We start from the raw sequence: 26587 nt of genomic DNA, 5'->3' as shown, positions 1-26587 counted from the left end.
TTTGGATTTATTTATTGGAAAAGTAATTAATTACACAAGAGAATTAAAATACAATAATATTTGCAAGATTAATTGGTTTGTTAAAAGTTACACATGATTTCTGCGGTATATCGAACGCGTGTCTGTGGGGACTAATTAATTTTTTGGCACATTATTTAGCTAATCGTAGAATCTCAGACAATGCAAAACATTATTGTGTGTTTTGCATTTATCAATAGTTGACAGATGATGAGGGCATATAATTTTTAGGTGTAACTTGGCAAGCATTTGAATTACCACTCTTTCCTTACCACCTCCGTATTAATTGGTTTTCATAGTATGTCGCCTTTCTCTGTGATTCTTAGCTAGCCAAATTTGTTTGCGGTAATTGTGGTATATGCTTTCTTGATTATATTTATGGCTGAATGAATTTATAAACTATTTTCGGTTCGTCTATCTATTTGTTTGGCTCTTGCCTATTCTCGCTACACACTTTTATTTCTACGCTAAATTTATGTTAATTAAAATGTCTAAATGAAATTTATTGAAATACAGACAAAGCGCGCGTTAAAAAAAAAGACAATTTATGCCAAGCGTTGATGTGGTTCTTGTTGTTTAAACTGTAAAACAAAATAAATAATAAATAGAACACATATTTAGTTAGTGCACTTGTCGTTTGTTTATCGCCTCGTAACAGTGAGAAGCGCTTGGCGTCGCTGTTAAGCCACTGTTATGTCGCTGTTAGCCTTGATACTGGCTTAAATTAGTTGTTCAATTAGCGGTGTGAAATACAATATCGAGTGAGCGCCAGTTAATTGTCAGCAACCATTCGGAATCAGAGGGACAGAGCTAATGGTGCAACTCAGTGACTGATTCAAACATTCCCCCGACTACCCCAATCCAATTGGCAAAATCAAACGCATGTTACAACTGCACTTCTATTCAAATCATGCGGGCCGCTTGGTGCTCGGCGGCAGCGGTCGACCAACCGATGTGCTCTACTATCCATTGGAGAGCATCAAGGAGTTTGAGCAAATCTCTGAGGCATGGAAGCGTCTGCTTGCTCAGTTGCTCAATAAAGGTTCTGGGCCCGGTATATATCTCGATCAGACATAATTGACTTAGTTCCCACTACCATTAAAAAAAAAAGTCTGATAATATTTTCTTTTTTAAATTCCTATTTGCAGAGGAGGACGACTCACAGATCTTTGTGAAGTTCTTTCGTTTTCACAAGTGCTATGATCTGATACCCACCTCCGCCAAACTGGTCGTATTTGACACCCAACTGCTGGTGAAGAAAGCCTTCTATGCATTGGTCTATAACGGTGTTCGTGCTGCGCCACTTTGGGACTCGGAGAAGCAACAGTTCGTGGGAATGTTAACTATCACGGACTTTATCAAGATCTTGCAAATGTATTATAAGTCACCCAATGCGTCCATGGAACAGCTGGAGGAGCACAAACTGGACACATGGCGCAGTAAGCATTTTCTATATAATTCGTAATTCGAATCAAATTTTAATTGTTAATCTCTTGCTGCTCTTAGGCGTGCTTCATAACCAAGTGATGCCATTGGTCAGCATCGGTCCAGACGCTTCCCTCTACGATGCCATCAAAATTCTCATACACAGCCGCATCCATCGATTGCCGGTGATCGATCCAGCGACTGGCAATGTCCTGTACATATTGACACATAAACGCATACTGAGGTTCCTGTTTTTATATGTGAGTAAACAGCTCCTGTGTGTAAACAGTTCCCGTCAATAACCGTATAAATTTTATCATGTTTTCCGTCAGATTAATGAATTACCAAAGCCCGCATATATGCAAAAGAGTTTGCGCGATCTGAAGATCGGCACCTACAATAACATTGAGACAGCCGACGAGACCACAAGCATTATCACAGCGCTCAAAAAGTTTGTGGAGCGTCGCGTCTCGGCGCTGCCCCTCGTGGATGGAGAGGGGCGACTCGTTGACATTTATGCCAAGTTTGATGTGATTGTAAGTAGCCTGAGAAATTTAAGAGAGAGAGAGAGAGAGAATATAAACACTGGTTTCTTTCAATTTGCAGAATCTCGCCGCTGAGAAGACCTACAACGATCTCGATGTCTCGCTGCGCAAGGCGAACGAGCATCGCAACGAGTGGTTCGAGGGTGTGCAAAAGTGCAACTTGGACGAATCGTTGTACACAATTATGGAACGGATTGTGCGCGCGGAGGTGCATCGTCTGGTTGTCATCGATGAGCATCGAAAGGTCATTGGCATCATTTCGCTATCGGATATATTGCTTTACCTGGTGCTGCGGCCAAGTGGTGAAGGCGTCGGCGGCTCAGAGAGTTCGCTGCGTGCCTCTGACCCCGTGCTGTTGCGCAAAGTGGCTGAGATGGAGGCTGAAGCGCCGCCACGCAGCCCCTCGGCTGCCAGCTCTGGCAATCGTAGCCTTATCGAGGACATACCCGAGGAAGAGACAACAGTCACGGGAGCGCCAGCGCCAGCGCCGCCATCGTCAAAAGTTGATGCTGATAGTGATAATAATAAATCCGCCAGTGAAGACAAAGCCAATAATAATCAGCATGAGCTGACTACGCCCAATGGTGATAGCAATAACAGTCCAACCGAAGTGTCCTTTGCCGATGAGGCCCAAGAGAATGCCGGCGATCAGGTCGCGCGTAGTAATTGTAATGACGATGACGACGATGAGGATGATGCTGATCAAGATCAAGATCAAGATCACGATCAGGATGATGAATTGGAGCGCAAAAAGGCAGCCGCTGTCGCAGTTACAAAGACGGCGCGAACGGAAGAGGAAGACGATGGCCTAAGCAGCGCCGTTTCAGCTGCCTCGGCACTCGGCCAGACGATGGCCACGCCCACGGCGCGAGAGATGGCGCTGGTTAGTGAATAATTATTTAAATTAAATAAACAAGAAACAAACCCAAATACAAAATTAATAAAAACAAAAATATAATTATAATGAGAGAAAGGAAGAAACAAGCAAACAACAATAATAATAATAAATAAAAATAAAAACAAAAACAAAATCTTAAAGAAAAGGAAAATTATATTTGAATATTGTTAGATGTTAGGCGCAAAGTTATTATTATATACGATTACAACTATAAAATATTATTATAATTATGTATTTTACAAAGCAACTAAAAACACACAACATACACACACCTGTTAACAACAAATGTTTATATATATTATATTTAAAAAAGAAAATCAACAAATTACATTAGCATGTCTTTAAATTTTAAATTATGTAATTGATTATTATATAATAGTATAGTACAAGTCAAAAACCAAAGTCGTTTCTATTTGTAGTTCCTGACTTTATAGATAGTAATGATTTGAAGTACAAAGCGGGATGCTTTTTTTAAACATGGTGGGCTATAGAGGAGTAGCAGCTGTGAAAAGATCAATAGGTTTTCTTACGTTTCATGAAAATGTCCAAAAGCTCATCCTTGACTTCGAACCGATTTTAGTTTATACAAACGACAATTACAAAAGAAAGCAGCAACATTTAAATGCAAATGAGAATCGAGACTGTTAATGCTGTAGTCGCTTAATTCAAAATTACCGCGCTGTTTCATAGTACCGATAAATTAGTGGCAGTGAAAATATCGATATTGAGTCTGCTTTGCTATCGATTTGGGCTTAAATTACGTTTCTTCTGCTATTTCTCGCACGTTACTCACACTGGTTGCACTGTTTCTGTAGCTGTTTGTGTTAAATTTGTTATTGTGTTACTTTTGCACAGTTTCACCAAAAATATTCGTTGCAAAACTTAGCTGAATGTAAGTTTAAAATAGCCAGATTTCCAGCTAATAGCGATTTTAAAATTTTTCTAGCAAACGAGCTATTAAAATAGCCAGATCTAGCTATAAAATAGCTAAGCTGGCAACAGTGGCGCACTCGCACGTGCATATTCAAAGAGCATTTAATTTGTTTATGTGCAAAGAAGGAACGAAATGAATCATTTTGAAATTCAGGAATTGCCCGGCAAGGGGCGGGCGATGATAGCCAGTAAAAGTTTTACAGTCGGTGAAATTATCTTTGAGGAGGAACCGTTTGTGTCGCATCAGTTCTCATGGAATGCAGCCTATGGATATGCGGCCTGTGATCATTGTATGCGACCGGTACGTAAGTGGCAGATATGGCAATCATTTATACTCATTCTACGTTAAATTTAGCTAGAGACATTGGTGGAGAATGTGCGACGTCTTGCCAATAACAACGCGGTCGCAGTGCCGCTGGTGGAACACGATCCCACAACGCAATGGCTGCCACAATTCACGCAGTGTGCACGCTGCAAGGCGCGCTACTGCTCCGAGGACTGCTTGGTGGAGGCACAAAAGAAATATCATCGTGTGTCGTGCATGGGCGCCTTTCGTGCCGACGATACGCATCCCATTAATGTGCTGAATGAGACGTGGAAGAAGATGCACTATCCTCCAGAGACGGGCACAATAATGCTAATTGTGCGCCTGATGGCCATGTACCAACAGAGCAACAATAAGCCTGAATTTCTGGAGCAACTCCAATCGTTTCAGGCATTGATTGTAAATCGTGAACAGAAAATCTATCACAAGATGTTGGGAGAGAACTTTGAACAGCAAATGGAGCAACTGTTTGCCGCCTTTTGCAATGCCTTCAAGGGCGAGGAGTTTGCTATGGCAAGTGCACTTCAATCTCACGTCTCACACAGCGTTAAGAAGTTCCTCTGTATTACAGTTCACCACACCGTATGCATTCAAGACACTGATGGGCATATTGGGCACCAATAGCCAGGGAATTGCCACCAGCGTGTTGGCCCAGTGGGTTACCAAAGTATCTGACTTGCCTCTACCTGATGCAGACAAGAAACAACTGGACACCGTGATCGACGAGCTATATGAAAAAGTCGGCGATTGTAAGATGAAGTCATCACTTGTATTATAAACGAATTGTTGCTAACTCTCAATCATTGCACAGTTGCTGGTGAATTTCTGAACAACGAGGGCTCCGGCTTGTACATTCTTCAGAGTAAAATCAATCACAGCTGTGTGCCGAATGCTCAGTCAACGTTCCCTTACTCCAACGACATAGTCGTACTCAAGGCCTTGGCTCCCATTCAACAAGGAGATGAGATATGCATTTCCTATCTGGACGAGTGCCAGCTGGAGCGAAGTCGCCACTCACGGCATAAAACATTGCGTGAAAACTACATTTTTGTTTGCCAGTGTTCAAAGTGTAAGGCACAATCCTGCGATCCCGATGTTACCAGCGACGAGGACGAGGATGATGATGAAATGGACGACTGCGATGACGACGATGATATGCAATAATTTAAACTAGCTTTCACTTTATTCGTTATTTTGATTCTTTACCCTGTAAAGTGGGTAATTTTGTACATATAAATGAATGATTTAACTGTGCAATTATGTAATTTTTTAATGAGATGAAGCAGCAAACAAATATCTCCCACGATGAGCGACAAATAATTGACATTCTTCGGTTTCCTCATTCACATATATGTGTAATATATATATTAACATACTTTAACTATATGTATATGTAATTTACAAATGGCCAACAAATTGTATTAGACGCTGCCTTCGCCGGCAGCAACGGGCGTCAAGTTTATTAGGTTATTGCTACTCTCCGCCAACTCGGCTATAGAAACACGACCGCGCTGCTTGATGAACTTTGCCACGGCTGTCAGTTCAGCTTCCGAGATGTAGATGAACTTGCCGCGATCATCAATAACACCTGTTATAGTGCCATTTGCTTGAAGCTCCTGAATGCGTTCGATGGCCTGCTGCGTCTTAAGCTTGAATGCTGTTGCCAAATCTTCTAGTAGAACCACCTTGTTATCCTTGATGTACTGAATGAAGTCGGCCAACAGATTTTCCTTCTCGTCGGCATCGCCCTCCTCGTAGCCTTCTTCCTCGATGCTAAAGGCAGCTTTCATTTTCAGATACTCTTCGTGCTCCTTACGCTCGCGCTCTTCCTTGGCCAATCGTTCGGACTCCGCTTTCTTGCGTTCAACCTCCGCTTCAAGCTCATCCTGTTGCTTACGTTCTGCCTCTTCCTGTGCCTCTTTTACCTTTCTCTGCTCGCGATCGTGCAGTTCCTGTTCACGCTGCAGTCGTTTCTGCTCCTTAGCCTCCATTTTGGCGCGTTTTTTGGCACCCATCTTCTCGTCCAGTACAGCGCCCTGTGGCACTCGCTGGGCATTATCATCGCCAGCTACGGCCTCATCATCGTCCGAATCGGCTGGAGGGGCAGCTGCCGCGGGAGCTGCTGCAGGCGCATTTTGATTCTGACGTAATCGATTGCGCTGATTACGGGCTATTTGTGCGCGTCTTGGCACCCCTTCCTGAGCGCGCTGTGGGACGCCACGTTGTGGTTGTGCAGCTGCCTTTGTATCTATTTGATAAAGTGGAGCAAGGTGAAGTGAAATGCAAGTTTTGATTGACTTTAATGTCTTACCAGTCTTTGCTTTTTTGTTCTGCAAAAAGTAAAGTGTGAGCAGAACAACAAGCAGGGCCGTGGCAATGCCTATAAGTAATATCAGGTCCATTATTTATTTAAGATTGCACTATTTCAGGTATGCCAAAAAGTTAAACGTCAACAAATCTCACAGCTGTTTCGGCCAGCGTTGCCAGACCCATGAAATTATTGTTTGTATTTGCGTATGTGTATGGTTGCCAGGTGGCAGCTCCCGTAGCTGTCAAATGAGAAATTGTCAATGTAGCCACTTTGCCTTTTTCTCATGACGTGTCGGCGAGCTTAGTTTTTATTATACAAATAAGCGAAGCTCAAGTGGAATTTATTGAAAAATGCGTAACCAAATCATCTGCCTGGCTTTGGTGTTATGCACCCTACACAGCGCCTGCGGCCTGTACTTTCACATATCGGAAACGGAGCGCAAATGCTTCATTGAGGAGGTTCCCGACGACACAACTGTGATTGGTAAGCAGCTCCATCGAGACAGACGCTGATCATTAGCGATTAACCCAGTGTGACTTTGTCTCTTGCAGTCAATTATAAGGTGGAGCTATATGATCCCCGTTCCAATGGCTTCATGCCATCCTCGCCCGGCATTGGCATGCATGTTGAAGTGCGCGACAGTGACGACAAGGTGATTCTATCTCGCGTATACAGCTCACAAGGACGCATCTCATTTACATCGCACACTCCCGGTGAGCATGTTATCTGCATGTACTCGAACAGCACTGCGTGGTTCAATGGCGCACAGCTGCGTGTGCATCTGGATATTCAGGTGGGCGAGCACGCCGTCGACTATGCCAATGTGGCACAGAAGGAGAAGCTAACTGAGCTGCAGATGCGTGTTCTTCAGCTGCTCGGTCAAGTCGAGCAAATAACCAAGGAGCAAAGCTATCAGCGCTATCGTGAGGAGCGTTTCCGTCACACTAGCGAAAGCACCAATTCCCGTGTCTTATGGTGGTCACTGGCCCAGACTGTGGTCCTTGTCTGCATGGGATTCTGGCAGATGCGTCATCTGAAGAGCTTCTTCGAGGCCAAGAAGCTGGTGTGAGCCATGTTGGAGCTTCTGGCAATGGCTATTACTTGTTAGCCTTCAACTCGTTCTTGCGACGGGCGAATTTCATCGGTGTATCATCCAGATCCGTGTTTAGTTTTAATTTTCTAGTTGGTTTCGATTGCCGCACTAAATATTTGTCTGCCTAATTTAATAAAAATCCATTGTAAAATACATATAAAATGTAAACGAACATTGTTGTTGCTACTGTGGCTGCTGCAGTTGCAGCATCTTTATCATCGGTCGCAGTGCAGTCCCGTGACTTAATTTCCCTGACTAAGCGCGACTTTGTCTTATCAGCGTGTTGGCCAAGCACATGACAGTCAGGGAGCGAGATAACCTGCCACTCTCAAGATGCATTTGCTTTGTTTTCGCTTTTATCGCGATGTTTGCTCTTGAGCAAGCTCACGCTGTCAACAAAACAAGGCAGCGTTGTCGCCGGCTCTTGGACTAGACTGTTAGTAGCTTCAGTGCCGCGCTGCAGAACGGTCGTTGGCGTGGGTGAACGCTTGTCACACACACGAGCAACAATTACTCACATTGTGAGATACACAACCACAGTCGACCCACAAATGCCACAAGGCTGGTAACTTGATCTCCATCCAAAGACAATAGAGAAACAAGTTGGTCGTCGTCACGACTCCATTCGTTTGCTGAAGCACCTGGAAAATGTTTCGCGCTACGGAAATTGGCAGTGAAGAAAGTAAGTTTCGGTTTTATGGCCTTAAGATAAACGAGATATAAAGATAGATCACTTTTATCTGTCTACTCTCTGTTTACATAGCTTTGCCTGCTCTCGCGGAACTCACACAAGCATCGGCTGATGCCGGGGAAACGGCACAGCTGAGGAAACCCCGCAGCTCCCTGCCAAACTATGGATTCGCCCCCATACCCAGCATACGCATCGAGTACAAGTATCCACGTGCCGTCTTCTTCATACTGGGCACCAAATTCTTTGAGGCATTTGCGGCAAATGGAATACGCAGTAAGCCAAGATTCTGACCTACTTAATACTAAAACAGTGCATTTATTTCCTTAGCGCGCAGTTAGCTCTTACAGTAATCTTCCATTGTACTGTCGAAATATTCTAGATGTCATGCTTATCAGTAAATAGAAGTGCATACACAGGACGGCAGGTCTAATTGATAACTTGGATTTTAGATCATCTCTGGTCTGAAATGCATGGCATTTCAATAAGTTTAAATCTTTGAATCTTTACAATTCGCTCCTTGACTGTCATATCTTAAAAATACGATTTTTGTATTGTATCAAAATTTCATAACCATATCTTGTATATGAGAATCAAAGTTTTTGGTTTTACTTTTTACTAGAAAGTGAATTAAAATCGTGTTTCTGACTTATAAAAGCTTAAGAGTTATGAGAGTTAAGGTATCAGCCATATGTAATTAAATTTTTTTTTAACCAAAGATAAATCTTAATGATTTTTGTAAGAGTTAAGAAAGCCAAAACTTTAATAGGTTAATTTATTTTAAAGTGGTCTTACGTTTAAAGTAAGTAGTATTTAAAATAAAGTTCTACATATCATATATAAAAAGTACTGGATATGTAAAAACAAATTCTGGTTCTTGGCATTTGGAGTCCTCATATTTCATTTTAATTTTCGGGGATAACTCATTTGCTTCTGCAAAGAGTTAACTAACTGTAAAATATTGTGAGGTGCATGTAAACTGGAATACGAGCTCTTTCATTACTTTTTTTCTTTCTCACAGCTATATTGGTTCTCTTTTTGCGCGATGATCTTAACTTTTCGGAAAGCTTCTCAACGATTGTTCTACACATTTTCAACTTCTTTGGTCAGTTCTGTCCCATAATTGGAGCCGTCCTGGCGGATAGTTATATGGGCAATGTTCGTACCATCTCTGGATTTAGTTTTCTCTATGCATTTGGATGGCTGCTTCTCACGCTGACATCGCTACCATCTGTGGGCATGCCAGTGACAGCATTGTGAGTGAAATATTGCAAGTTTACCTTAACTTACTTTACTCACATTATCCGCAGTTTGCTGGTATCGATCTCCTTTATAGCTGTCGGCAATGGATCCGTGCGAGCGTGCATCACATCGCTGGGCGCACTGCAGTTTAAGCTGCCAGAGCAAGCCCTATATTTGTCGGAATACTTCTCCATCTATTATTTTGTTTATTATTTTGGAATATTCGTAAGCAAAGTTCTGCCTCCGTTGGTGCGAGCAAACACTCATTGTTTTGACAAGACAACATGCTATCCGGCTGTATTTGGCACATTGGGTAGTTCCTTTATGATGGCCTGGTGTAAGTATATTTCTTATCCACAAGACCACAATCTCATATATGAATTTATGTCGCAGTCATCTTTCTCATGGGCAAATACTTCTACAAGCCGGAGAAAATATCCGGCGATAACATACTCTTTAAGTTCTGTGGCTGCATCAAGACGGCGCTCCTGAGCAAGTGGCGACGTCGGCAGTCGGACAAAAGATACACCTACTGGCTGCACAATGCCATCGGTCCCTATGATCTGGACTTTGTAAACGATGTGTCCAAAGTTCTGCGTGTGAGTTGCAGTAATCTGTTAACAGATGGAAGATATCAATGACATTGCCAAGTTGAATATCTTTGCAGATTAGCAAGCTCTTCATTCCACTACCCTTCTACTTTGCTCTGCTGGCACAGCAGGACTCCAGCTGGACGTTTCAGGCGACCATGATGAATACTACGGTGCTGGGTGTCACCATACAACCGGATCAGGCCAAAGCCGTCGGACCGATCCTTTTATTTATTCTAATTCCCCTCTGGCAATATATAACCGCTCCACTTCTGCGTAGGCTGTTCCACTGGGAGCTACAGCCGCTTCACAGCGTCACTATTGGCGGCATTTGCTCAGCTGGAGCCTTCTTCTGTGCTGGCGCCCTGCAGGATCGACTTATGGTTAGTCAACAAAGGTGGTCTTAAATTGATTAATTAAATATTCATCTCTTTTATGATAGGAATCACCTAGTTACAGCATCAACATTGTCTGGCAAATTCCGCAGTTTCTGCTGCTCATGTTGGGCGAATTGTTGCTTTCGATTCCTGGACTACAGTTTGCCTTCACGCAGGCTCCCTCCTCGATGAAATCGGTGGTTACAGCCGCCTGGTTTTTGAATAATGCCTTTGGCAATCTCATTGTTGTTCTTATTACTCAACTGAATGTGCTGAGCTCTCAAAAGTCCGAGTATTTCTTCTATGCGGTGCTTATGCTGGTATGCATCATAATATTTGCTCTGCTGGCCTTTGACTATGCGCTGCAGGATCGGAAAAATAACTTTCAAGCGAGAGACTTGGTTGTGCTTCTCCCCAATGATCTGGACGATGTGCCCACATCCAGCAGTCGCACTGTGAGTGTCTAGATACACGTGTAGTTTCCCGGTTTAGTATTGGCAGTTATTTTCAAACTATTCTCAGCTTTACCGTTCCCAATAAAACTGAGAACAGTTCTATATGAATATGGAATGTAATTTTATTCAAAATTAGGAAATAAATGCGCATAAACTAAGACTTATGCTTAAGTTATTTGTAGGCACTATGAAATATTAATATTAAAATAAAGAACTTGCCATACAAAAAATGAAACTTATACACCATTTATGACTTAAATTGAAAACATCTCAGAAAGTTTTGTAAGTAAATATACTTGTAATTTATGGGCATACGCGAACACACACAGTGACTGGAAAAAACAGAATAAAAGATGAAACTAAAATTATTCAAGGATCTTGAACATGTATTGCAATTCCAAATTGGTATCGTCTGGCAGATCCGTGCAATGTACGGCATTTAGCACCTTGGAGATACCAAATTTAGACCGCAATGTATGAGGACGCAGGAGCTTGGCAATTTCAGGATCCATAGGTCCGCAAAAGCTGCGGAATTCTTCATGCGAATTCTTATCAGGATCCTCGGAAACAATCTCCAGGCACATGCAGACGCCACTAGCCAGCTGAGCCACCATGGGTATAAACTCGGGCAAGATTCCCCGATAAACCTCGTAGAACTCCTCGCAGTTGACGCGGGCCATGAGCAGCATGCGCATTGCTTCTATTTTGAAGCCAGATGTTAATATTTCGTTTAAAATCTGTCCCAGATAGCCATCTTTGATGCAGTGTGGCTTAATAATGGCCAGTGTGCTGTTCTTGAATCGACAATCCTTGGCGATGCTGTGTCGCTCCTCAAAAAAGAACTTCAAGTCATTGGGCACATTCTCTTCTCGCTCCGGGCAGTAGAAGCCATAGCGCACTTCCTCGCGCTCAAACAGCTGCTGCATGCTGCTCGACAGTTCGATGGTTGTTGAGGCATTCTCCGTGTTGTACTTGGAGCAGGCTGATATTATCTCTGCCACATTATCGCCGATTAGCTCCAAACTAATGGCAGGTCCAGCCAGTAGCTCGTTCATTAGAACGCTACAAAAAACAGATGTTATTTTAGTAATTAGCATTAGGATTCGGATTTGGAATACTCACGATGTGTGGACATCGTCATCCTGCTTGCTGGACAGAAACTGTGTAACTGTTTTTGGTGTAAACTGAACCATTAATGCATTGTTTATATTGATCTTGTTGTCAATCAGTGTAGTGAGAAATTCACCCAGATTTTTTGGCCACATACTGCTCTTGAGCAGCACAAATGCTCTGTGTGGACAGTAAATTAATTTAAGCAACCAATCAATTTAAAATAAAGACATTATTGTTATTCTTACCGCTTTCGGTATTTGGCCAAAGTGTTGCGGGTTATTTCGTCTGCATAGTCGACAATATCAAATTGTCGTCCAAAAACATTAATCTTTGAGCCCACAAAGAAATCGCGTCGAGTCAATTCGGGGATTTTGGTTCGTCGCAAAAAAGTCTTTTTGCTTCGCTGATCGAACTACAATTGAAGTAGTTAATTCGGTTACGGGTTTCACTGTTCAATTTGAACTTACCACTTCGACGGCGCCATCGCTTAAATGAAATGTAAGTAGATAAGTGTGTGTAATTCCAGCCTCGACGTGGAACCACTCGGCTACAAATGCAAGTCTGCCAGTATTTGTGGGCTGCATCTGGGCTCTCATTATTTTAGTTTTATTGTAATCTCTTCTTAAATTGTGTGTTTTTGTTGCTATTGATAGCTTTTGAATGATTGTTAGTACTTTGCATGTTTTGTTTAGACAACAGAATTTAAAAGGCTACTTCTTTCCCGCGTTGCCTAGCGACTGCACCGCCCAAGACCGTGACGGAACAGCTGATTTACAAATATATTATCAGTGCTGCCAGCTTGTTTTAATAGTCATGTTGCAATAAAAACAAACATTTAAAAACGTATGAAAATTTTAAAATTGTTTGCACTATTTTTGTTAGAATTTCGTCGAATTTTGGTAGGTTTTCTGCAAAATTATTGCTAAAATAAAATTTTTATTGCGCACTGTTTGAGCATTTTTACAAACATGTGGCAGAGTTAACGAGTGCTGGCAACTTTTTAAAGGTAAAATAGCTGTTTCTGGCTTGAAGGTAATTATATTTGTTTTTCGTGCACTTTTGCATAGTTTTAGATAAAATATTAACTACAAAACATATTTAAAATAGCTACATTTCCGGCTCATAGTATTTTTAAATTACTCTAGCAACCGAACTTTGAAAATAGCCAGATCTAGACATTAAAAAGCATGTGTATTATTCATATTTACGTGGGGCGGTTGAAAAGTTGTCGAATTGAGTGCTAAAGGTTTAATAATCAAGCCCACATCTTGTTGGACGATTTTAATGAAATGTATCCCGAAACAAATGTAAAGTCGTACTCTTTTATATCATGTTCCCATTTAAACTAAATGAATTGAATACATTTTGAGTTTTTGTTTTTATTTTAATTTCCTTTATTTACAGGAAACAAAAAATTAATAAATTGCAAATGAAACTTCGCAATGAATTGGTTGTAGCTTTCTTCCTGTTGTTGTTGCGGCGAGAATCCAGCGAAAAATTGATGCATCTCTTGTTCATTTTTTTGTTGTTTTCGCTAACATTGCGCATTTTCAGCTCAAGTTAATCTTTTTTTTGGAATTGTGTTTATGAACGCATGAGTCTGTGTGTATGTGTGTGCATATGGGGGGGGTGTTATGTTTGTGTGTGTGGTGTGACTTAACTGTATAAGGGTCTTGGCTAACGCTACGACTCTAGTACTCCAAAAATGCCCAAAAAAAAACAAGCTGCTTAAGCAGCTGCCTTCTTTTCTTTGTCACCCTCTCCGCCCTCGTCTTCATCCTCATCATTTTGCGACAGGCTGGGGATGTTATCATCAGAGTCGTCATCTTCGTCTACATTGAAGTCATCGAACTTGTTGTTCCAATCTCCGCTAGGGCTGTTGAGCAAGTTGCCGAACATGCCATTGTCCTTGGGATCTGAATTGATGAATTATATGATATATGTTATAATGGAGTCTTAGCCAAAAAGTACACAATTGAGTTGCTCACCTTCTTCATCGTCAGACTCGTCGCGCCACTTGGTGAAGTTGGCTTTAAGGAAATGCAATTTGGTTTTATCCGTGGTCAATGTAGGCCAATAGGGTCCACTCTCTTTCTTAGGTATTGTGAATTCAAGGCAACGTCCAATATTCTTGCTAGTCACTTTCTCCGGATCAACCGAGTGCAAGAAATTCAATGTGACTTCGTATTTCTTCGAGGCATCCAGCACATTCACACCCTTGAAAGTGAAGCTGTTTTCTGTCACTCTGTAAAGCGAAAACAACAACTAAGTATAAATATTTACTTTTAGCTTCTCCCAGTAGATCTTACTTCTGCTCAATGTCCTTGCATTCCACATCGATGATTACGTACACCAAATCGTTGCGCTGAGCCCACGAAACGGGTGGCGGAATAGAACTGAAATGGAAAGAGAAACCAAAGCATTTGTTAAATAAACAAACAAACAGAACAAAACAAAATCTAAAGCGCGGCTTGGAAACGACTTCTTATTACTGCGAGTGTTATTATAACCATGAGCATGATACCATAGCAACAGAGTCATCGTTGTTTCCAGAACATGTTCTAAAGTTCAAACCTATGCCAGAATGTTGTTGATTCATTTGCATGGAACGAAAGTCCATGCTGTGAAAATATGACCGTGGGGCAACACTAAACAAAATTAGCGCCAACCTTAACATAACCTCAAATGTCAGTGACTTTTAATGGCACCGAGAACTGTCCAAAAATACAACAATGTAGTTGCGCATAGGACACGCCCACCGTTCGGACCGGGAGTAGCACACTCCAACAGAGTATGGTGTAATGCAATCATCACAAACTAAAGCACTTTGTGCAGCGGCCTTTGTAGAAAATAGACGCCGTCGATGAGCCCACAGCAAAAAGCACGCGTCGCACAAAGAAGCCACAAAAAGAAGAGTCGCCGACAGCTGAGTCAACTATAATTAAACTTTCAAAGCAGCGTTAACAGTGCACTTACCCTGCTGCCGACATTTTATTGTTGATACGTTGTCTATATATCAATTATTTAGGCCGCGATCACTGATTGCAAGTCTATTTTCAGCAGAAAATGCGATTTTCAGCCGCTTTGTCGGACACAAAATGAGAATGACTGCTTAGTAACTCACACACAGTGTTCGAGAACGTTTGTTCGACCGACTGACAGTTTATGCGTTGCACAGCACTGCCGATAAAAATTATTTTTTGCACTAGCATGTCGATTGTATTCATTCGATACATTTCTGTCTTGTTGCCCAACACTGGCAGCTCTGTCATCTGTGTGAAAAAAAATAGCAAGAGCAAGAGCTAAAAAGTGAGTCGATGCTGTTACTTAACCAAATTTTTAGCATAAATTAAAGATTGTTTAACTGCTTCTATTTTGTTAGCCATGTTGCGTATTACTGCCGGTAAATTCGCCTCCGCCATGCGCGGCACCGTTGGAGTTCCATCCTCGCGTGTCGCCGCCGTGCGTTGCTTGCACGGCACCGAGGAATCTGCCGAGGAGTTCGATAAGCGTTACGAGAAATACTTTGCTCGCGAGGGCATCGATGGCTGGGAGGTGCGCAAGGGCATGAACGACTTGCTCGGCATGGATCTGGTGCCCAGCCCAAAGGTGATCGAGTCCGGTCTGCGTGCCTGCCGTCGCGTGAACGACATTTCCCTGGCTATCAGGTGGCTGGAGGGCTGCAAGGACAAGTGCGGTGACCAGAAGGCTACCCTGTACCCCTACTTGTTGGAGAAGATCTCACCAACCCTGAAGGAGCTGGGTGTACCGACCATTGAGGAATTGGGCTACGACAAGCCCGAATTGGCCCTGAAGTCCGTATTCGATATCTAAAGCGTTTACTTTTCCTTTAGTTTAATTAACACATACATACAAGAAACACACACACAAAGAAATCCCATGTACTTGGTGCGGATGAACATGTTATTGGATTGCAAATAAAAGGAGATTGGAGTAAGGCTACTACACAAAGAATCTCTCAATTGTCTTCCTTATTTTGATGTTGTTTATTGGTTATGTAACTTCAGGTTATGCTGCTTCTGAATACACTGTCAAGCCTGCATGACATACAATTGAACGTTGCGAGACACTCATTTCAAATTCAAACAAATTCGTTTATTGGCGTTACAAGTAAATGCGAATATACAAAGAAAACACTCTATTTCCAGTTCTTGAGCAGCTCAGCTGCCTTATTTAGATTTTCCTGCTTTTTGATAAAGCAGTAACGCACAAAATCCTCTCCCAAGTGTTTGTTGGGCTCACTGTAGAAGGCGCTGGGCGGTATTCCTTGCAATCCCATGTTCTTTGTCATCCATTTGGTGAACTTGTAGTCACGGTATTTGTCTGGCTCCGACTCCAGGTTCAGCTTTGCTTCCAGTGGCGTCCAATCGGCTACCATGAAGTAACCACCTTCTGGTATTGTGGGTCGCATACCTGCTTCACTGAGGAACTTGGCCATGAAATCCCTTTTTGGCTGCAGCTCGCGCGGCAAGCTGAGGAAGTAGCTCTCCGGTTTACCGAGTCGAGCAAGTTCCACCTCAAAGCTTCTGGCCACACCCTCCTGCATTGGCGTCGGGCAGGTGTACACACAATTCTGATGAACCATTTGTAAGTTTCTAATCAGCTGCTGTGGCCCATAGGCCCATCCGATTTTCCAGCCCGTCACCGAAAAGGTCTTGCCCGCCGAGCCAATGGTAATAGTCCGATCCCACATACCAGGAAGGGTGCAGATACGAATGTGCTCAACACCATCGAAAACGAGCCATTCGTAGACCTCATCCGAAACACAGAGCACGTTCCACTTTCGGCACAAATCGGCAATTAGTTCCAGCTCTTTCCGATGGAAGACCTTACCAGTTGGATTATGTGGAGTGTTCAGTATGATCATTTTCGTTTTCTCATTGAACAGCTTCTCCAGTTCCGCTTCGTCCAGAACCCAGTCGGCAGAGCTGATGGGACCATCCTTCTCGCTCTAAGGAAACTTATATTTTAGCCAACCATTCATGCAGCGATCGTAATTTTGCTTACCAATTTCAATGGAATAAATCGCGGAATACCGTTTGCCATTTTAACCATCGGCTCATAGCAGTCGAAGAAAGGTTCAATAATGATGACCTCATCACCAACATCCACATGCCCCATTATGGTGGAGTAGAGGGCCTCATAGGCACCAGATGTAACCAGTATATCCGTCAGCGGATTCACCTCACGTCCAATGAGACCGCTATAGAGTTTCGACAGAGCCTGTACCAAGCGAACATGACCCTACAAAAACAGAGATACCAATTGAGTTTTTCTAGTTTCCCTTGATCACCTTTTGTATGTACATTGCCTCGGGTGTACTGGTGCAAAAGGGGATTCTCGTCCTTGGCAATGTCCGCAAGTGAATTGGTCACATATTCGGGTGCAGCATCATCCGGAAATCCTTGGCCCAGATTCAGTGGCTTGTACTGCATGGCTAAAGCAATATATTCATTCCACACGCTGGGTGTACTGCCTTGAAGGCGTTTCGGCAAATCAAACTTATCCATGCCCTTGGTGCTGAAAGCTGCTATCAGTGTACGATTATATTGTTGCTGTCGACTCGGCGAGGTTAATAGGCAACTAAAGCGTTGCTGTAAGGAACACACACTTCGGCAGGTCTTGAGCATCTGAAATGAGACGAGTTATGTTAACGATTATGAATTTGTTCTTAATCACGCCTACCATGCGTGTATTTGTCTTGGTGTGTGTGCTATCACAAATGTATAAATGCAATCGGTTTATTAAGGATTGGGTTTAAGTTCTGAAATTCTTCTGGAAATTTGCAGCTGCGTGACGTTGCATAATTGGAACTATTGAAATATAGCCGAGAAGGAAAAGGTGAGACGAAAACACAATTTGTTTATGCGCTCACAAATACACACATACTAAATACACGTACTTAATTAAAACACAACTGTTGCTCTCATTAGCGTTGCTCTCTTGCAACTGTGGAGCGACTTAACACAATCCCTGCTTTTATGCATTTCAGGTGGCTAATATAGCAAAGTGGTTAGCGTAAATAAGCTTAAATTATCAAACATAATAAAGTTTACCACAAAAACATTAGCTCCATATCAACGCAATTATTCTTCGTATTCACATTCGTCAAACAGCTGTTACTTTTGCAGTGCTGGTTAACGGCTTTCAGCACAACAATTTCGCGCTCACTTGTGTTCAAAGCAGCACTGTTGCCAACTTAGCCATTTTATAGCTAGTTCTGTCTATTTTAAATATATATTCATCTATGTTTCTAAATTATTTCTTAAACTATGCAAAAGTCCAGGCAAAAAATATTTCCAGCCGAAACAGCTATCTTTTCCAGTTAAGTTGGCAGCACTAGTGAGCGCGATTGTTTTTCTCGGACATTGTTAGCACTGCTTACACTGTATCTCAATATGAACGGCGCACAATTTAAATGTGTAGGGCTCGCTTGTCTTGGAAATTCATTTCCTGCAGCACTATATTAATATTTAATAACAAAGTCGAATAAACAAAAATGGCACATATTTATCCTTACACTAAATTACGCAATTTAAGCCCAGCATTATCTGGATTAGTCCCAAAAGGGCCGTACAGAAAACCAAGATAAGCTCTTATTGACGGAAAGCTTTCAAGAAAAAATGGCACATTCTTTGAATCAGAATTTAGCTTCTTCGTCAAAACTGCCATTACATCTATTGCAATTCATTTGTCAGTGCTGCGAAACTTAATATGAAGGTATATTTTTCAAATATAGAACGCACAATTTAATTTTCAGGGTTTATTTATAAAAACTGTGTTAGTTACACAAAATTAAATGAACTTATTTAAATAGTACAATTGACAAATGATTAATAACATTTATAAGTATTTTAACGTAAGTGTATGCTGAAGTATATGCATAAAGTATGTAAGTACGTTATATGTTATGTTATACAGGGTGAAGTTTTCATATGCATCAATAATCGTTTGCTTGTTTTATTTGCAGAGTTTTAACAAATTAAAGCTACTAAACTTAAATCACAGATAACACTAACGTGTTTGTTACAATATATGTATATGTAAGTATGTTTTATTCGTATTCGTGTGTAAGTAATTGGGTTTTTTTTTTCGAAATCATAGAACGTATAACAAGACTGACTTAATGCTACTTAGAAAATCGCTAACATTATTGCTGTATTTGTTGTTAATTTGCAATCAACTTTGCCACATTTTGTGTTTTTTTTTCTTAAATGCAACAATTCGCTTATCTACTATCAAACAATAAGTTTGTGGGATTGTGTTAATTTGTCTGTAAGTAGATTTAACCGAAACGATTCTTCAAATGATATGCGCTTGTTGATTTCTTTCTCCTCTTTGTTCCTTGTGAATGGCACTCATTTTGCGCTATGCGAATGGCAAAAACGAAACTGATTTTAGGTCTGCTTCTTTTCTGTTCGATATGGACGTGGTACGAATTTTAACGGATTTTCAACACGGCTTTAAACATGCACCTCCGGACAATCTTCGTCCTTTATTGATGTGTACTGTACTTTCTTGGCCACATTGTCAAACACCGGAGTCATCATATACTTCAATTTGTCACGACTGACATAAACGAGGGCGACCAGAAGTCCGAGCAGTATCATGCTAAGTACTATTAGTAGAAAGATTAGGGTGGCCGTGTGTCCACTAATGTGAGGTTGCAACTGCCCGTATAACTGCTCGTCTTCAGCAATATTAAGGAACGAGGCAGCTGCTGCCATCTCCGCGGCGCATTCACCCATATCCAGTTGCAGGATGTGCGATGGCGCCGGATCAACGTGTTGTATCTGATGGAAGCACATCAGACTCTCCTGGTTGCGGACAGTTACCCGCGTTGCCTGCAGCCACGTGCGGAATGATGATATCTTGCAGTCGCAGACAAAAGGATTCAGATTAAAGTCCACGATCAGATCGACGGTACGATTCCCACGCTCCTGTAGTTGGTTGAGAACCCGCATGTCGCTGGGCTTGACAAATTCGAACTTATTCCGCTCCAGATCGAGAAAGCGAAGATTATTCAGACACCGCACCTCAAAGTTAATGTCCTTAAGCAGATTATCGCCTAAATGTAAATCCCGAAGTGCAGGCAGATCACAAAACACATTACGATCCTTAAAATGGGTAATCTCGTTTTGTTCCAGATGGAGTTTCTGCAGTTTCACCAGCTGACTGTTCACGAAGATGTCGTGCAGATCCTCGCTGAGCTGCGGCGAGCTGTGATCCTCAAAGGCGTCGGTCAGATGGAGGCTCTGCAGGTTGCCAAAATTGGAGAAGACTCGTGGATGATGATGGTTAACATCGTCCTCGTTGCGAGAAATGCTCAAGTTGTTGTGGTTCAATATAAGTCGCTCCACTCGCGGCACATGATGATAACTCTTGCCGCGAATTTCACGAATGTGATTGCTGCTCATGTCGACGATCTTCAGCTGCTTGTAGTCGTTGATGCTGCCAAATACGTTCCATGGCAGCTCGGTTATAAAGTTGCCTGTAAATATGAGTATTTCCACCTGCTCGGGCATGTGTTCTAGCACGCTGGTGTTGTTTAATCCCGCATTGGTGCAATTCACAATGTATTGACTCGTTCCCTCGTACATCTCTTTGCCACAGGAGCATACCGCCGGGAAATAGGGTCCACAGCTGGACGAACTCTCTGCGTTGCCCATCGACAGCGCTGCGCTAATGGCTAGCAAAGCCACGAGCAGTATTTGCGGTTGCAGCTGCGGTTTGTTGGCCATCTCACTGCTGATTGGGGGCTGATGCTGGTGTTATGGCTCCTGCTCCGGCTCCGGCTCTGGTATGCCTGCAATTAATAGTAGAGTGGAATGTTTTATTAGTTGCGAATGCATTTTAAACTAACCCAAAGCCAGCAAGGCCACAAAATGCAGTTGCCTGCCGCTTGCCAGGCAGTCAGTCGCTTGGCAGCTTTCATGGAAGCAAATTTATGCTCCCCAACTTGCAGATTTATGAGTTTATGAAAGGCTAAGCATTGCCGAACAGCAAGCGCACACACCTCAACCAGACCGCAGCGTGTTCATCTCGACTCCACTTCCAAGCTTTGTATCGTCTCTTTAACCCCCGCGACCAATCAATGGCACCCACGGCGTATGGGTAATTTTTGTTTAGTGCCAAAGTTTTCTTTTTTTGGTTGTGCCAGCCACAATAAACGCCAAAAGGGCACTCAAGCAAGCTGACGAGGTATCCACATAAAGCTATGCCCCCCGGCCGCAACCTCTCCCCCCACCGCTGCCACCTACTATTACTCAACTGAGTTCGACCGCAGGCAGCTGTGAACCTTATTATTACTCTGCTTTTATTGCTATTTGTTTAGCATCGACTGAAGACGAAATCAGGCTACGCACTTGGCCATACTACTTTTTAAGGCTCAGAAACAAATTCAAAGCACTTTCAAAATGAGAGGATCTTTAAGATTAAGCTGGCTTTAAGCAGACCCAAAAGAACAATGCAGAAATAACTGAACAAGTTGAAAAAGGATGTGTTTAAATATAAACAGATAAAAGAATCAAGTATGAATGAACGAAAAAGTTGATATGAATTAAAATCGAAATGTTACCAGATCAGTTTGATTAAAGATTTTTAATATTAATTAAAATCACTCCTCCATTGAATACATAAGTAACTCAGCGAATACCCAAGTCCTTTTAATACACTAAATCCGTGCCTGCTATAAGGCTTTCAAGTTCTACAAACTTTATGTATCTGACGTGTGCGTGCTATTAACCTGCCAACTATAAAGCTTAAATCTTCTCTTGCCCATTGACTGCCACGTTTTGTGGCAGCTGTTGTATGGCTCAATTAGTCATTGAAGCTTGATGCCTGCTGCCTGATGCCTAGGTCGTGGCTCTGTTGTTGTTCTTGTCTATGTCCAGCTGTGGCCAAGGCTCATCCAATGCTAATGAGCGCATCGAATACCTGTCGCTAAATTGAAAGCTAACGGCAATTTAATGGCTCCAACTCTGGTTACACTTTTCAATTATCGCAAATGTCAAATATGTTGTAGGTCGAAACCTTTTCCAGGTATTGGCCATGACCAATTGACACTTTAATATGGCACAGGGCAAACAAATGGGGGACGAAGGAACGCGTCTCAATTTGACGTTAACCAACACTGTACTGGACACACAAGCAGCTGCCGTTTTTGGTTTCTTTGTTAAGCCTTTGTGCACTTTTCACACTATGTGCACCTGCAGTTTGTTGTTGTAGTTGCCGCTGTTGCTGTTGAGAAACAAGCAAAGCATAAACGCCATTTTATGTCCCAAAACAAAGCAACAAAAGAAAGAGCAAAACATTTTGTAAAGCCAAACAAAATGGCGAACGGCGGCGCACTTGAACTCAGACTCAGCGTTCATTTTGTGCTTACAAGTGTGTGTCACTTCCTGTTTGGCTGCCTAACAGGCTAAAACACTAAGAGTAACACCACACACACACACACACACACACACACACACACACACACACACACACACACACACATATAAACGCACACACACATGCCAACAGCGCATACTTAAAATTTAACTCGCTTGTGCTTACTTTTATTTCTTTTGCAGTTTGTGCGATTGTGTGTGTCCGTGTGTGCGCGAGTGTGTTAACTGTTGCAATAATATTCCACTTCCACTCATTCCACTTTATTGTTTTGTGGCCCCATTCCTTTGCCATCCTAAAAAAACAACATAGCTACGGCGTACAAATGTTTTCCTTTCCTTACTCACGTCGGTTTTTCATATATTTTACTTTATAAGCAATCATTCTCTAATTTGTATATGTCGTTTAAGCACTATAAGTTTGTTTGTATCATTTTATTTCAGTCTATATATATCTTGACTCATCGAAACACTTGGTAATTCGAATGAGATGCTTCTTTTATTACTTTCTTAATTCCACATATAAAAATAACTAAATTTTTTGTTCCCTAGTTACTTTGACGTATTATTTTTATTGAACGGTTAAAGTGTGACAGGGTATTTAAGCTTCGTCATGATGATACTTTTTTTTTTTCGTTCTGTGTGTGTTCTGTGTTGTTTTTGGGACTCCAATTTATGCATGCGCGTAAAATAATAATAATAACAAGCACAAGCGTAATAATAAAAGTGAGTTTTGTATTTTGCATTCCCATTTCGTACCTTTTTTTATACCCGCTTTTTAATTCGTTACTCGTAAAGTGGCGGGCACTTAACAGTTGCATTCGCAAAGTGGCATCTGAAATGGAAAAGCGGTGTGGAAATTGAGTTTTGCAGGTTGAGGTACACTGGCAGATGTAGGAAACGACAAATACGAAACGGAACACGGTTAATGAAAGGTGGGCACTCAATTTGTTACACGCGATATGAGCGTTTTTTTTTTGCATATGCAAGTGAGTCTGTGTGCGGTCTAATTAGAGCATAAACGAAGAGTGCTTAAAGCGGTTTCTGTAGAGGAAAAACATTTGTAGATAAGGCACATACGAATTGCATCATTAAGCAAAGGCAGCTGGAAAAGATACATATGTAGTTACATTTCATCGCATTACAGAAATGCAATTAATTCTTGGTAGTTTGTGGAGAATGCGATATATTTATTTCTTTAAATTCATTTTAATTTTTTAAAACTTAACTTGACACAATTTTACTAAGAGTTACAGCATTTATGTTGCCTACTTTTGGGCATTTACTGCTAGGAGGCCAAGTCACGCCTGTCGCCATTGCTGCCAGTGTTGCATATTGCATTAAAGTAATTTAGTTTGCAAGTGTAGCTAAGAAAATCCGCCTTGGCAACAGCAGCAGCATCGCGTTGCCAACTGCATTACGGAAATGGGAGAAATAGGGAAATGCTAATGCGGCCAACAAGCGTTTAATGTTTTGGCACTGCAGTCATTAAGCAAAAAAGTTTAAAAGCTTTTTGGCCCCTAGAAGAATGAAATGGAGTTGAAGTAGCTGCAGCAATACCAAAGTGGCAAGTGGCAAGTAGAGACGTAGAAAAGTGGAAAAGTGGCAACTAACTATTGTTGGCTAACCATAAATTATGCGGTTCTAGACTCTCTCTAGACTCCATGACTCTTTTTAAGGTTGGCAACGCATGCGTATGTGTAAATTTGTGTCTTTGCCTCGTTTGCTCAATGAATTTATTGGCTGTGCAAGGCACAAAAGCAAGGCACACTATGTTATTGTTAGTTGTGCCAGAATAAATGCAATAAGAACAGCTCTTTTGATATGCAATTAAGTGCGACTGCAATCGCCGAGCCTCTCGAAACTCAATTAGTAAAGTTGCGCAATGGCAGAAGCTGCAACACAAGCGACACGTACAGGATGCTCTCTCTTAGAGCGAACAGCTTGGAGCCGTGTCCCGCGCTACTGGTCACAATACCAAATTGGTGCACGTTGGCTTCATAATTTCATTATGACTGCACCGCGTGAAGCAAAAATTACGAGACAGCGCGCACCGAGTGCGCTCCGAGTTGTCTGTTGTCTGTTGTCCGTTGTCTGGAGTCCGGTGTTAAGTTGTTCCTCACGTAGCTGAGGGCGTGGTCCGGCAACCGACCATGGCTTCGTCCGCTTAGACTAATTAGCAGACTGCTAATTGCACTTGAATGGAGGAGTAAAAGTAACTGGTAACTGTGAGCATGGCAGTCTGCCACTAGGGTATCCAAGTGCTTTTGGGGCTACTTTTCTTTTTGTGTCTGCTAAGTTTTCGCACGCAAGTCGCGTCACGGAAGTTTTGAAAAATTATCTGACGTGCTGTGTGTCTGTGCATGTGTGTGGCTTGTGGTCTTATGAAGAATTGGCCACAACGCGAAAGGGACAGAAGTTTGTTGTTTATGACGTGGTAAGATACGTGACTATGAAATTTGGGGCAGTTTTAACGAGCTAAAAACTGTGGATGCTATATGGGTTGCAAATTTAAGTTTGCATTATGTTATATACATTAAGAAATGTTTATTATGTGTTTATTCGATGTAGAACAATAAATGTAAATGCATCAAGTTTTTCAATTTTCAAAATTTCAACATAAAACCATGTCTTTAAAAGTCGACAAATCATAATATTTTCTAAATGAAAATACTTTGGATACAGAATGAATATAGAGGCCAAATCATGATCAAAATGACATTCCGCTTGAAAATCGGTTCAGTTTTGATCAAGTTATGACAGTTTGAAGTTGGTCAGACTTCGGATTTAACCACTTTACAAGTCAAAATTTTTATCCAATTTGGCATGATTTTTTACAAAAAAATAAAAGGTCTCAGAATTAAGTTTAAAGTGTTTTTTTATACTAATTATGATATAAAGAGTTGATTAAAAGTGAAAACTTGACATTTAAAATTTTGAATTTTCGAAATTTCAAAGGGGGGACCCTTACCATCAAAATCGAATTTTGGTCGAAAATAATTAAATTTTCTAAAAAAACAAAAGTTGAATACATAATGAATTTATAGGCCGAATCATGATCAAAATGACATTCCGATTGAAAATCTATTCAGTTTTGATCAAGTTATGACAGTTGGAAGTTGGACAACTCTTTGACCTAGCAACTTTACCACAACCGTACCGTACAAACGTTTCGGTATCCGGTTCTTGACATCGAATTTTTATTCGGTTACGGTTTCAGTTCCGGTACTTAAAATTAAACGGTTAGTTTTGGTTAACGGTTCCGGTACCGGTTATTATAAAATATTTCTTAATTTTGACATGATTTTTTACAAAGAAATGAAAGTTCTCAGAATCAAGTTTAAAATGTCGTTTTATACTAATTACGTTATAAGGAGTTGATTAAAATTAAAAATTTGAGGGCGGATTAAATTCCGTTACGGTTTCAGTTCCGGTATTTAAAATGAAACGGTAAGTTTCGGTTAATAAGCACTGAACAAGTTGAAATTTAAGTGTAAGAGCATTCTGCACCTAATTCTCGATATCTCAATATCCACAGCGTGCCAATCATCTGTCCACCAGACTTCGAACCAAAACACTTCCATTTGCCCAACTGTCCAGTGGCCAACCGATCCCATCTGGCAATGCAATGAAACGCCTCACGCTTTTAAAGCGTAAATCGAATTCAAATTGGTAATTGGAATAAAGCGCAACAACGAATCTCGCGCCAACACCCACATATACGTGAACAGCTGGCAATCCTCGTATAGATTCACATACCCAGACCCAAAAACACGTTGTAACATTCTCTACATGCATATGTGTGATACGAGTGGCATTGCACGTGTTGCCCACCAAGTTAAAAAAATTAAAAAATGGAAAAAAAATAAAGCGCCATTCGCAATCCGTTTTTGAACACCATTTATAGCTGAAGCCGGCAGACAGCTGTCAGCCCTGATCCATGATGAGTACTCCCAGACTCCAAAGCTATGCGAGGATTGCTGTCAAAAATGTGATGCTGGTGAGGATGCGGATGCGAATGTGGATGCGAGGGGAGTGCGTGCTGTGCGGAGAATTGCGACTGTTTGGGGCGACAATTTCAAACTGCTTGGCCTGACCAAACAACGTTCCCAGATCGAAACAAAACGCGGAAAAATGCATTTGCATTGCAGCTGTCTCGCTTGCA

At 41.7% G+C, this 26587-nt stretch overlaps 10 protein-coding genes across 18 annotated transcripts in view; 5 read left to right on the top strand and 5 right to left on the bottom strand.

The window, feature by feature from the left end:
- Nucleotides 1-2941, top strand: part of LOC117790064 (5'-AMP-activated protein kinase subunit gamma-2) — a 61356-nt gene extending 58415 nt beyond the window's left edge. For all 5 annotated transcript variants that reach the window (XM_034629318.1, XM_034629317.1, XM_034629321.1 and 2 more), the window contains 4 exons: nucleotides 1167-1457; nucleotides 1525-1703; nucleotides 1776-1979; nucleotides 2050-2941. In XM_034629318.1, coding sequence (XP_034485209.1) covers nucleotides 1167-1457; nucleotides 1525-1703; nucleotides 1776-1979; nucleotides 2050-2883 — 1508 coding nt within the window. In that variant the 3' untranslated portion in view covers nucleotides 2884-2941. The remainder of the gene's footprint in view (nucleotides 1-1166; nucleotides 1458-1524; nucleotides 1704-1775; nucleotides 1980-2049) is intronic.
- Nucleotides 2942-3898: 957 nt separating this feature from the next.
- On the top strand, nucleotides 3899-5522 carry LOC117789696 (SET and MYND domain-containing protein 5). The gene is made up of 4 exons (XM_034628787.1): nucleotides 3899-4120; nucleotides 4175-4657; nucleotides 4716-4893; nucleotides 4956-5522. Exons 1-4 carry the CDS (start codon nucleotides 3953-3955, stop codon nucleotides 5306-5308), a joined length of 1182 nt encoding a protein of 393 aa, XP_034484678.1. The 5' UTR covers nucleotides 3899-3952; the 3' UTR covers nucleotides 5309-5522.
- LOC117789697 (DDRGK domain-containing protein 1) lies at nucleotides 5479-6614 on the bottom strand. The gene is made up of 2 exons (XM_034628788.1): nucleotides 6456-6614; nucleotides 5479-6392 (listed from the first exon to the last, which is right to left on the bottom strand). Exons 1-2 carry the CDS (start codon nucleotides 6544-6546, stop codon nucleotides 5566-5568), a joined length of 918 nt encoding a protein of 305 aa, XP_034484679.1. The 5' UTR covers nucleotides 6547-6614; the 3' UTR covers nucleotides 5479-5565.
- A 94-nt stretch (nucleotides 6615-6708) lies between these two features.
- Nucleotides 6709-7717, top strand: LOC117789698 (transmembrane emp24 domain-containing protein eca). Its single transcript, XM_034628789.1, has 2 exons — nucleotides 6709-6938; nucleotides 7007-7717. The coding sequence occupies exons 1-2, from the start codon at nucleotides 6806-6808 to the stop codon at nucleotides 7522-7524; spliced, it is 651 nt and encodes a 216-aa protein (XP_034484680.1). The 5' UTR covers nucleotides 6709-6805; the 3' UTR covers nucleotides 7525-7717.
- A 293-nt stretch (nucleotides 7718-8010) lies between these two features.
- On the top strand, nucleotides 8011-11008 carry LOC117791841 (peptide transporter family 1). The gene is made up of 7 exons (XM_034631741.1): nucleotides 8011-8230; nucleotides 8312-8512; nucleotides 9258-9492; nucleotides 9547-9815; nucleotides 9872-10077; nucleotides 10146-10451; nucleotides 10511-11008. Exons 1-7 carry the CDS (start codon nucleotides 8197-8199, stop codon nucleotides 10910-10912), a joined length of 1653 nt encoding a protein of 550 aa, XP_034487632.1. The 5' UTR covers nucleotides 8011-8196; the 3' UTR covers nucleotides 10913-11008.
- Nucleotides 11009-11150: 142 nt separating this feature from the next.
- On the bottom strand, nucleotides 11151-12788 carry LOC117791843 (nucleoside diphosphate kinase 7). Its single transcript, XM_034631742.1, has 4 exons — nucleotides 12481-12788; nucleotides 12259-12425; nucleotides 12023-12190; nucleotides 11151-11962 (listed from the first exon to the last, which is right to left on the bottom strand). Exons 1-4 carry the CDS (start codon nucleotides 12607-12609, stop codon nucleotides 11266-11268), a joined length of 1161 nt encoding a protein of 386 aa, XP_034487633.1. The 5' UTR covers nucleotides 12610-12788; the 3' UTR covers nucleotides 11151-11265.
- A 584-nt stretch (nucleotides 12789-13372) lies between these two features.
- Nucleotides 13373-15146, bottom strand: LOC117791985 (uncharacterized protein CG16817). The gene is made up of 4 exons (XM_034631937.1): nucleotides 14990-15146; nucleotides 14323-14409; nucleotides 14002-14258; nucleotides 13373-13929 (listed from the first exon to the last, which is right to left on the bottom strand). Exons 1-4 carry the CDS (start codon nucleotides 15001-15003, stop codon nucleotides 13742-13744), a joined length of 546 nt encoding a protein of 181 aa, XP_034487828.1. The 5' UTR covers nucleotides 15004-15146; the 3' UTR covers nucleotides 13373-13741.
- A 109-nt stretch (nucleotides 15147-15255) lies between these two features.
- Nucleotides 15256-15988, top strand: LOC117791987 (cytochrome c oxidase subunit 5A, mitochondrial). Its single transcript, XM_034631938.1, has 2 exons — nucleotides 15256-15322; nucleotides 15396-15988. The coding sequence occupies exon 2, from the start codon at nucleotides 15398-15400 to the stop codon at nucleotides 15845-15847; it is 450 nt and encodes a 149-aa protein (XP_034487829.1). The 5' UTR covers nucleotides 15256-15322; nucleotides 15396-15397; the 3' UTR covers nucleotides 15848-15988.
- A 119-nt stretch (nucleotides 15989-16107) lies between these two features.
- Nucleotides 16108-18170, bottom strand: LOC117791983 (kynurenine--oxoglutarate transaminase 3). Of its 2 annotated transcripts, none has more exons than XM_034631932.1 (4): nucleotides 18091-18170; nucleotides 17341-17664; nucleotides 17042-17278; nucleotides 16108-16985 (listed from the first exon to the last, which is right to left on the bottom strand). In XM_034631932.1, exons 2-4 carry the CDS (start codon nucleotides 17662-17664, stop codon nucleotides 16173-16175), a joined length of 1374 nt encoding a protein of 457 aa, XP_034487823.1. In that variant the 5' UTR covers nucleotides 18091-18170; the 3' UTR covers nucleotides 16108-16172. The 2 variants fall into 2 exon arrangements, with proteins under 2 accessions (XP_034487823.1, XP_034487822.1); XM_034631931.1 differs by lacking the exon at nucleotides 18091-18170 and adding an exon at nucleotides 17720-17864.
- A 1201-nt stretch (nucleotides 18171-19371) lies between these two features.
- Nucleotides 19372-26587, bottom strand: part of LOC117791984 (SLIT and NTRK-like protein 1) — a 39812-nt gene continuing 32596 nt past the window's right edge. For 3 of the 4 annotated variants that reach the window (XM_034631933.1, XM_034631934.1, XM_034631936.1), the window contains one exon: nucleotides 19372-20840. In XM_034631933.1, coding sequence (XP_034487824.1) covers nucleotides 19498-20775 — 1278 coding nt within the window. In that variant the 5' untranslated portion in view covers nucleotides 20776-20840 and the 3' untranslated portion in view covers nucleotides 19372-19497. Of the gene's footprint in view, nucleotides 20841-23181; nucleotides 23267-26587 lie in introns of those variants that run through there. The other variant, XM_034631935.1, reaches the window with a different exon arrangement.

This window comes from Drosophila innubila (genome assembly GCF_004354385.1).
Source record: "Drosophila innubila isolate TH190305 chromosome 3R unlocalized genomic scaffold, UK_Dinn_1.0 2_E_3R, whole genome shotgun sequence".
In the NCBI taxonomy this organism is placed as follows: domain Eukaryota; kingdom Metazoa; phylum Arthropoda; class Insecta; order Diptera; family Drosophilidae; genus Drosophila; species Drosophila innubila.
The sequence above is the reverse complement of the archived record's forward strand: the minus strand, read 5'-3'. Positions and strand labels throughout refer to the sequence as shown.